Here is a 10,976-nt window from a genome sequence, read left to right as displayed (position 1 = left end):
TATATATATATATATATATATATATATATATATATATATATATATATATATATATATATATATATATTTCAGCACATTGCGATGATCCCCGTCGACGTACACGCGATCGCCAATATTATCGGCCGTAATTCCACGGCAACATCGATCCGATATCAACGATTAGCCACGTGTTCACGTAGGAGACAGAGGAGTCGTAACGGTTTAATGGCAGCGGGGAAATGTCGGGGCGCCGGGTGGCGGGGAGAAAAAAGCGCGGAAAATCGCTCGACGGCGGGCATCGTGTGGGGAACGAACGTACGGGCGAGAGCAAGCTACCACACGAAGGATCTCGAGGAATGTGAGCGATCCCGAGGAACGACGGTGTCGACGTCGTGGTTTTTGCTCGATTTGTTCGAAAGCGGAGAAGATCGCGACCTGCGGCGGTAACGACGTCTTCGGGCATCATCCCGGTGTGGTGGTATGAGGTCGGAATGGTTACGCAACGTGCGTCGCGATCGATGCGCCCGTGTGTGCGCGCGTATCTCGCCGGCTGCGTGTGTACGCCGACCCTATAGAGTCACGTGTGGATTCCGAGGCTGGCTCGAGGCCTAATACCTTTTCGGTATCGACTGTACGCCAGTTAGTTTGCGGTTCTTCCAGGAATTTGAACCCTATGATCCTTGGCACTGATCCCTCTCGTGTTCCGAATCCTCGTCGAGAGCCGCCACCGGCTTTGAAGGTGGCTGCTGCTGCTGCCGTCGTCGCCGCCATCGCCTTGAGGAACGGGAGAGGACGAAGGGCCGACGAGGAGAAGGCGAGCGCTACAAGAGAGCGCAAGAGGATTCCTCCTCGACGATAAGCCTCTCCGCGTTCACAAAGGAACCGTAGGGGCTAATAAAAATCGTCCGTTTGCTTAGCCACTGTTACACCCGACGCTGCTTCCGTAGACAAATTTCCTACGCCCCGAAGCGAGTCTCCTCTGCGCCTGCACACATGATTAAATAGTACAGTCCGTGGAGGAATGGCTCTGCGACACTTCTTTGCCAATAAACTGCGCAAAATTCGTACCCAATAAGGAGACGAGGCGGTGGTTTATTTTTTTAATTTGTATTAATTGTCAAAACTCATCCCGCGCGAGATAGGGGAGTCTAGATGACTCGTGAAGGACAAGCCTTAGTAATTCTCGGCAGATAAATTTTCCTATTGAGTGTCGTTGCATTTTAAGGTTTGTAGAGTTGAAAGAGTTGCCACATTTTTCCCACTGACTATACGAACAACCGAAGTCGTATCGGATACCAAGATTAGAATTTTATGTGGTTGTACGCGAAATGGTAAAGGAATTTTTTATTCAGTCTGACCTCATCTGCCTGTACACCGCGACTCCTCTATAAGTTACCGGATACTCTGTATAAATGCACGGTTACGTATCGCGCGAATCAACTGTTATGTTGTCGCGTTTCGCGATGTGATAGCACTCGAATAGCGCGATATCGCGCTCTCCCTTAAGGAGAATCGTGATGCACTGCTTGCAGTTACACACGCGGAAATGGTTCGCCGGCTTGTACGCGCATTTCCGCTCCTTTTCTCCCGTTTCCTCGCCGCGCCTGCAACGAATTACCGGTTAACAAGCTCTCGCAAGCACGAGGGCGCTCTTAACGAGGTGACGTCACAACAATAACAAACAATTGTATCGCCTCGCCGTTTGTACGACTGTGTTCTAACGAGCCCGACTAGCACCAGCAGCAGCAGCAGCAGCCCGCATTGCGCTCTATTGGTCGGACAAGAGAGAGTCACTCGTTCTTTCCGTCAGTTTCTCTCTCTCTCTCTCTTACTCTCTCTCTCTCTCTCTCTTTCTCTTCTCATCTCTAGCTCCTCGGGCACATGTCTGAGAATCATCATCATGGGACACGAGGGGGTGGGGCGGTAAGAAGTAGGATGCTGAATTAGTCGTAAGTCACTCAGCCACGGCTTGTTAGCATCGTTAACCCTGACCCCGGAACATCGTGTTCGCTATAACGGCGTTGCGTTTTCGAGCGGATGACCGGCATGGCGGAGGAAAACCATAAGCCTCGAAACACGATCAGCCTTGATGGTATCCCTCCGCGATTTCGCGTTCTAGATGCCATTCTCTCGAATGTCTCCTCGTAGGGATTTCCTCCGTGGATTCGGACTAGACTCGCCGCGATCGATGACGCGCTCTCGAGGAGAATTTCGCCCGTAGCGTCTGGAGTGGTACGAAACATTGGCAATATTTGCCACTAATTTCCGACTATTTGCTTCAAGCACGAAGCGAGCGACGGTGTTTGCAGATCGCCCTTTTTTCGACAGAAATTTTGTCTTTCGAAGGTGTTCATGAACTCGTACTCCACGAAGAGAGTATTATAGTTTTTTTCTTTTTTATTAAATTCTTTTATTTAATTCTTTTTATTAAATTCTCGACATTACTATATTCTATTAGTACAGGAATTAATTGTCAATAGAGGTTTTTTCTGCTAAAGAATGTAGCAATCTCGCTACAGACACAGCAGATTCTTTAATAGCACTTTCCAGTTGCTAAAACGTAAATAACACTTAGACTGAAAGAAAAAAATAGTTAATCTCACTAAAAATGTTATTTCTGGCGCCAACTAGATATTCTTGTTACTCTAACAAAAAAATAATAGTAGCAATATACATGTAAGGTTATCATCTCACTAATATTATAGTCACATTACTACATTACTACATTTATTTAAAAATGATTCTCCGTCTTATAATTGTTTATAATTGTTTTACTATTATACACTCAATTATATACTCAGAAAAAATACTTGAAAATTATTTAAGATATAAAGTTTATTTCTATGAATAAACTGTATTTCCCATAATTACCGTATTTCCCATAATTTTTTAAATATTCAAATATTTTGTTCTCAGTATAGTGACAAATACAACATTGACAAACATTTTTGTATCAGTATACGAAATGAAAGGATAGTCAGTTACTGCAGAAAGAACGTTGATCTATTTCTCGGTTACAAAATCATCTAGTAATTTTTACTGCAAAATCCTCTCCGTAGAGATATAACAACACCGACATGGAGCACTGGATGATGAATACCGGGTAAAGGCAGACAATGGAAGATTATTATCGCGTCTCGGCGAATTTTCTCGACGAGATGCGGCAAGAACGTTACGCGAAGCAGTACGCATTTCGCGTGTCTGGGCTCGCAGAACGTCGATGGGGCGAGGGACAATCCGCGATATAAAAGCTGGCAACGTGTCCCGCCATTCGATACTTCTTCTCCCGGCTCCGCAAAATCGAGATAGCGAGATTCAGAAACGCCCGCAGGGCCGTGGGATCGTAAATCCTCGCGTCGGTCCCGACGCGCCGTCGCTTTCGTATCTCCGACGCAGGACGAGAGGACGCGCGTACGGCACGAGATTAAGATACGGTACACTCCATTTAATCAGACCGCGGGGTCGAGTGCCCCCGATATCCATGGAAAGCACCTGATCGCCGCCCTCCCCCTTCCAGCGCCGCGCGATCTACTCGAAAAGAATGGAAAGAGGAGCCAGAGGGGCGATTAAAAGGAAGGATAGGATAGGACGGAAGGAACGACCTCGACCGCGCTTCTTTCCAAATTTCGTCGCTCAGAGGAACACAGCGAGGGGAGAAAGAGAAAGAGAGGGAGAGAGCGCGAGAGGGTGAGCGCGGGGAACGGAAAAGTAGGAGGAAAGGACGAGATAAATTCGCGGGTTTACGGCGCCCTTAAAGTCGCGGGGATCTCTTTAACGACCTGGCAGACCGCCACCGCGGTGGCCCTCCTGGCAGGAGGGCTGAAATGCATCGACGGTCGCTCGCACGCGAATGCGAGCGAGAAGCGAGCGAACGGCCGCGAGTGAGCTCTCGGGTTATCATTCATTCGCTCTCGAGCGAGCCGCGAGGGCTCTGTTAATGACAGTCCCGTGGAATTACTGCGGAACTTCACGTCCCGGGAAGGTGCGCGCGGCGAGAGCTGAAAAACGCAGCGGAGGGAAGAAAAGGTGAAGCCAACGCGTGATATTCCGCCGAGACGGCCGAAGATTATCTTCTTCTTCTTCTTCTTCGGGGGATGACTCGGCGTCGTCGCCTTCTCGTTGTCCTCCTCCCCCTCCCCCCACCGCGCTTTCTTTCTTCATCTCCACGTTTTCCTACCGATGCAATACGCCTCGCGCCAGCTGCGTTCTCGACGCTCGAGCTTGCCGTTTCAGAACCCCTGGCTCCTTGAAGATGCTTTATTTTACCGTTACCGCCAGATCCAGCGGGCTTTGGTCTCGTTACCGTCCGAGCGTCTCGCCAGTGAGTAACGCGGGATTTGAGTTTGCGTAAACTACAGTCGAAGAAAAGAAACAGAGAGAAAGAGAAAGAGAAAAAGGGGGGGGGGAGGGGAGAATGAGAGAACGAAAGAGAGTGGAGAGCAACGGATCGCTTCTAGAGAAGAGAGTCCGGCTTTTGGAAATGTACGAGGGAGGCCACGATAAGAGATTTGGAGAATCCAAGATGGAACTCTCGATGTTCTCTTTGTCTGCTCGGATTCCACCCTCTACTCGGTCGATTTTCGTCCTTCTCTCTCTCTCTCTCTCTCTCTCTCTTTGTCCCTCTCTATTTTTTCTCTTCTTCCTCCTACTGTTTGTCCGATGTGATGGCCCACCGAGTTCTATCCTACGCGGACTCCGAAATGACGCCGTTATCATTAAGAACAGTCTTATCGGTCGTAGGGAGTGACCATTATCTCGGAACTGTTCCTGTGCGCGTTTCGACGAAGACGTTCTCCCTCGATATGACCTCATCCGATCTTATAGAAAGTCCTGGTGGTTCCGCGGGAAGTAAAGATCTACAAATGTCCCGCGATATCACAACAATGAAACGTAATCGCGGCTGGGTTACCAGAAAATCGAATTGTATTTCCATCGAAATCATAGGTTGAGGTTTCGCGAATCGCCCCTTGCCATCGTCTCGCGGGAGCCTTCACGGATGGCGCCAGCGAAAAATGGGGTGAGGAAGATGACGAAAGATCGGCATACTGAAAGTGAAAATACAACTAACTTCTTGTTTCTTCTCTTGACTGTTAATCGTAAAGCCTACACGCAGAAAATGTTGTAGCAAAAACTTCAATAATTTTTGTTTTATTCTTAGCTCGAATCATGATCGAGATTTATTTAAAAATATTGTGCATATTTGACTTTTGTTACTACAAAGTTATCATAATTTTTTATTTAAGTTTGAATGTCCTTTTTTATATCGTATATTTGACAAATTATCAAACTTATTAAACGCAGATTAGAACGTTATGCCTTAAAGTATAAGGAAAAGTGTGCATTGACAGAACGCGCTACGGGAACATTTTCACCGGTTGCGATCTGAATGAATTGCTGAAACCTCATAAAAATCAAGCGTAAATGGTTTACCCACAAAAATATAATGACCAGGACGGTCTTCTTTCGTTGCCCTGTTTCGCCGAGCATTCGACCTATCGATCGGCGAAATTCCTTTTTTATTGCCCTTGTCCCTCACTGCGAGCCCCCTCCGTCAGTCGGGGGAAGGTAAACATCGTAAAAAAAAATTTGCGCTCACTGAATGTTTGCTTAGGTCCCGCGAGAGGAATATCATCCGGCGCTACCCGGACAGAGAAAAGTCGCTGAAGTAACTCCGAAGTCATCTGCGCTCGTTTATACGTATCGAGCGCGACCACACATGCGACATGGTTCTCATCGACACGTCGAATAACGAAGTTATATTAATAGAAAACGTGCCCGAGCTCAGCGGAGACGAGATAATGGAATGTCGGTGATCTTGCGGGCCCGAGACGGTCGTGTGTGTATAGTGCGTGCGTTTGTGTGTGTGTGTGTGTGTGTGTGTATGCGAACAAAACGAGGAAGGGAGCGAGCGGGCTCTTTTAATTCGTACGGCATAATTTCGTTGGCGAAATTCCACAGTGTGACGGAGAGTGTGGTGGTGGATCGCGTAAATCCGCGGGCGAATGGCCTTCGGGCTCGCGTCGCGAAAAGCATAACGGAGAATCCCGCAATTCGGATGCTTACGGCGCTCGCGCGGCCCGACGACGAGCGTTAGTGCACGGCCATTGTGATCGACCACGGACGTGCAGCCCGCCGTGAACTTCTAAATTATTACGCAGTTTCGGGATTTAACGGAGCCAATGGCGAAAGGACGCGGCTCGTCTCCGCGAAAAGTCGTAAAGCCGCGCGGGTGTGTGCGCTTAACCGGAAAGCTCCCGGGTTATTTTTCCCCGGCGATTCCTAGCGCGCCGCGCCGCCCCATAGCGCTCCTGAGCGGCATAGCGAGAGGCCGGTTCATCTCCTCCTCCCCCTCCCCTTACTTCCTCCCATCGGGGAAAACAAGGGAAATCAAAATATCTTCTGCGAAACAATTCACCTTCCTCCGGTATAATCGAGAAACTGCGAAAGGTCGACCCGGTTTCCTCGAACTTCCACGACTCGCCGCCGGCACCACACAGCCTCGTAAATGCATTCGCTTCCTGTTTTGCGGTGGGATACACGACGTCACGGGATCAATATTAATGTAACGCACATTATACCATGGGACGCATAAGAAAGGGCGGCTAAGTCCGGCAAAAAATACGAGCTTCTGGTCTACCATCGAATCCGTAAACATCGTCTCCGCAAAATGGGAAAATCCCGCAAACCCCGTTCGCGAATTATTCATGAGTTTGTTTTAGTCGAGTGCTTGAAAATTCATTATTATAATAACCATTAAATATTAACTTTCGTATTTCTTTTGCGACGGAGTGGATTGAATTTAAATGATTCGCGTATCCGTAATGTATCTCTTCATTTACTTCTTAGTATTTTACTGAGAAAAAATGTTGAGAAAAATATTTGTAACTGCAATTTACTTGATAAAAAGTGTTTGTAAACGTAATTATATAGAGAATTAATTACTATAAATTATGACCAATTTTTTATATTAAACCATTTTTTATATTAAATTCTACTTTAAAGTCAGTGATAATAACATTATAGCAATAATAGTAATAATAACATCATATACATGTTATTATACTATCATTTTACTACAAAAAATATGGTTGGGGTAAAAAATAACTGAGAGAAATTATTCGATAAGAAATTAACAAACGGATATTTCCGATCAAAATACCGATCAATTTCTCTCTTTACCAAAACGAATTTACTTTTAAAACTCCATTCTTTATTTCTCACAACTTTTAATTCTAGAACCATAAACATGGATAAATTTTAGTCAGACAAACTTTTTAAACGTTGCCGTTCTTAAAAACATGCTTCGTTTTTCCATTATAACTTTTTCAATTTTATTTAATCGCAAAAACATTAATAGATCCGTATTCCACGAAGTTTTCTGCATCAATTAAAAAAAAGGATTGAATTTTGATAATTTTTCCGAAAGTTATAAGCAAATAAAAATTATCTATGTTTAGGATTAACATTATTTTTCAATATTCTAGGATTAAGCGTATAGGCGTTAGTAGTTTTGCTTTTGCAAAATGAACGTAGAGAACTATTTCTCGGCGGTGGCGTTAAACGCTTTAAATATAGTTCCATTTGCAGCGACGATTAACGTTGTTTTCCTCGAAGATTTTCTGACAGATTAGGTCGACGGGGATAGATCGTTCGTGTCTATATAGAGCCGTGCCGCCGAGGTCAGGATTAGTAAAGTTCAGTCGATGCCGAGGCAAGCCCCAGGGAAGGAGAAACGGTCCCTAAGCGAGTGATAAAATTCCTTTCCAAGTTATATTAACGCCGTTAGTCGTACCCACGGTGCCCCCTGGACGAACTTTAATCGTGAATAATGAAGGAGCCCGGCGGTGATTATTTTTCTCGCAGAAGGGGCGGCATTAGACGCAGCCCTCGAACTTCGGCGCGGAGCCATTTTTTGCAGTTCCCGAAGAATCTTTGTCAGGCGGGAAAATAGACTTGACTTCTTGCTCGTCGTTTGATTCTAGACGTACTTACCGTAAATTATGGCATTAAAGATAACTGTGGCGGCCCTACCTCTCGCCTTTTAATTTTACGACCGCCGTTGCGGAAGTTGTTCTGGCGCAAAAAAAATGGTAGCTTCTCTAATCCATTTAATTCCACATACATAGTTTTAAATTGCGTACTTAACGTAATCATGTTTGCTTCTCAAAATTTACAGTGTCGCACGGGAAAAAATGGTTTAGTTGATTCAGCAACTAGTTTTATGCTTTGCTGGACAAAATTAAACGTTATAACTAAGCAAATTTGCTAGTGCATCAAAGAAATTATATGTGGAAGCAATTACCAATCTGCTCATAGAGTAAATCCATTTTGGTTGATGATATATTGATTATTACAACAAATCATTTCGTATTTCGGACTAATTGAAGTTTACAAAACATTAATTTTACCAAACAAATTGCATAATTAATTCAACAAATAATTTACACACGGACAATAGAACTAATTCAATAAATATTGAAGAGATATGTATTTTTGTTTGTTTTATGGAGAAATGCATTCTCACACATTAAGTCCAAATGCAAATGTCCGTAATGAGAAATATATTATTCTTCGTGTATTCACGTTGCGGAAATTAAGTCATTATGGAACATAAAAAAATCTTTTATGCGAAAAAACTAAAAGAATAAAATATATCAAAGCGCGTATTTATAAAAGCTTTCTTTTCTTGCATCGTTATTTTCTTATTTTAGCTCATTTTAGCTATTTCTACAGTTTTAATAGTATAGAAAATTTTATAAACGCAACTGAAATGGCGTCGCAAAAGGTCTTGATCGATTTCCAGAGAAATCGTTAAGCGAAACCCACTGAATTCAGAGACTGATCATTGTTCCACGCGTTGCTCGCATATAAAGTTCGAAATGTGTCGAAGCTATTTGACGATTATTCGCCTCGCGCGAAAGTGTTTGCACGGAGAGAAGCCGACAGGACGAAGAACCCAAAGGAGACTTAGCCAAAATAGGGCGCTATAATCTCATTTACGGGGTATAGTTGGTGCATAATTCCTCGCAGTGAGCAGCATAACTTTGTACTCTCTCCAAGGAACTGTACCAAACTGGCACAGCCTACGGGAGACCGCCAACTTCGCAAACTCGCGAGTAGTAGCGTTGATGGCGATGCACTTCCCCATATGGGATGCTCGGCGGATAATTTCCGAAGCGTTTGCGGGACTCGCGCGCGATCGCCCTAGGTGCTTGTTGCTCATCGCGAACGGGTCAAGCGTGTTTGCGAGAACGTTTCGTGTTTGGACTCGTGCGTCTCGTAGAATGCGAAATTCCCTTACTCCCTCCCATCGCGACTAATCTCTCTCCTTCTTGCCGTTAAATATCAAAACGATATCACTCGAGCAATCATTCTCTCTTCTATCGCCGCCGTCAAATTAAAGCCGTAGTAGCGCCCATTGCCGCCGTTTCAGCGTGAGTGGCTCGACGGCGGACACTTAAGTCACCAAAGACTCCTAACAAGCCCTCTTGTCTCCTCTTTCAGACATGCTACGAGATGGAGAGGTACCTGAAGGACGAGCCGAAGTTGCAGTCGTACAAAAAACTCCCCACGGAACTGGACACAACGCCTTGGAACCTCTTCAGGGCGCCGCCGATTTCGTGGACAGCTTCCACCGGGACGAACACACAATTCGATCCCCCAATCAAAATGGAGGTGTGTAACCGGATATTTCTAGAATAACATAATTCTGTTACTAATGAATTATTTTTTACAAAAGTCAAATGTTTATTACTCCCGTCATATGTTTATTATTAATTGAATTTTATACCTGTCAAAAACATATAATCGACGTTTTGCATTACAAGATTTCTCGTTAGTTTTTAATATAGATTTAACGTGCTTTTTAACTCAAACATCAAGTCTTTCGGATGACACTATTTGATCATTATTCAACAAAAGAACGATTTCATCGGAAGCGCGACAATCTCCCCTTTGCAACGATTTTTGTTCAAGTCGCTACGACGTCTACAAGTTGAGTTATTGACGTTTGTATCGATCCACGTTCACAGACGGCCAACGTTAAACCTTCGGCCTTTAACGCGCTGTAGGATAGATCGCGGTGCAATACGCGAGTGAAAACCATATTCCAGGAGGTTATTTTGGAAAGTGATATAGTACGCGACAATATGTAGCTATCTTCGCTCCGCGGTTAGACAAGCGTCGTCGTTTCATTCGTAACGTCGTAGCCAATGACACATATACATAGACCAAGCATTCTTAGGGCCGGTTTTTCCAACCTCTTGCTAAGCTAACTAACAGTTAATTCATACGTCTGTCTTTGTTTCTCCTTTAAATTAGATAGAAACAGACATAAGATTTAACTGTTAGTTAGCTTAGCAAGAGGTTGGATAAACCGACCCTTGTACTTCTGCTGTAGCAGCAAGTAAAACCGGAAGTTTAAAACAGAGTGAGAAAGTTGATTTGCCCTTAGTGCTTTCTCATTCTATCGTATAGAAAGAATATGGCTGCTGCCAAGCTGTCAAGTGCTATATATAATTTAGTGCAGAATTAAAAGAATAAAACCGTATATTTTACTTATCTTGACATAAAATTCATATTTATAACATTTTATGCTGTGTATAAATAATCACAGCAATTGCTTTTATCCTGTTCTCATTCTACTGTCACATGAAAAAGGTTAGGTTAGGTTGCTATGGGATATAGTTCTTGGATAAGGTTTAATACTGTAAATAGTTTTATTTAATGCTGTAAGTGCTTCAGAGCGACGAATGCGGCGATCAATCACACTTCTTTATTTAACATTTTAAAGTATTTGCAGTGTTAAACGAACCCTCCTTCTTGACAGTCAATAATATAGAGTGAGAAAGTACTAGGGGCAAATTAACTTTCTCACTCTGTTTTAAACTGCCAACTTCCGACTTTACTTTGCGGACAGAATGCTTAGTCTATATATATATATATATATATATATATATATATATATATATATATATATATATATATATATATATATA

General features: G+C 43.8%; 1 protein-coding gene across 4 annotated transcripts in view; it reads left to right on the top strand.

Moving 5' to 3' along the window:
- The window catches only part of LOC116850057 (Krueppel-like factor luna), a 570,824-nt gene that overhangs the window by 525,245 nt on the left and 34,603 nt on the right, over window positions 1-10,976 (top strand). For all 4 annotated transcript variants that reach the window (XM_032827867.1, XM_032827866.1, XM_032827869.1 and 1 more), the window contains one exon: window positions 9,484-9,654. In XM_032827867.1, coding sequence (XP_032683758.1) covers window positions 9,484-9,654 — 171 coding nt within the window. The remainder of the gene's footprint in view (window positions 1-9,483; window positions 9,655-10,976) is intronic.

This window comes from Odontomachus brunneus, unplaced genomic scaffold (assembly GCF_010583005.1).
Source record: "Odontomachus brunneus isolate Ranch 3 - 2012 unplaced genomic scaffold, Obru_v1 Obru_scaffold_133, whole genome shotgun sequence".
NCBI lineage: Eukaryota > Metazoa > Arthropoda > Insecta > Hymenoptera > Formicidae > Odontomachus > Odontomachus brunneus.
The sequence above is the reverse complement of the archived record's forward strand: the minus strand, read 5'-3'. Positions and strand labels throughout refer to the sequence as shown.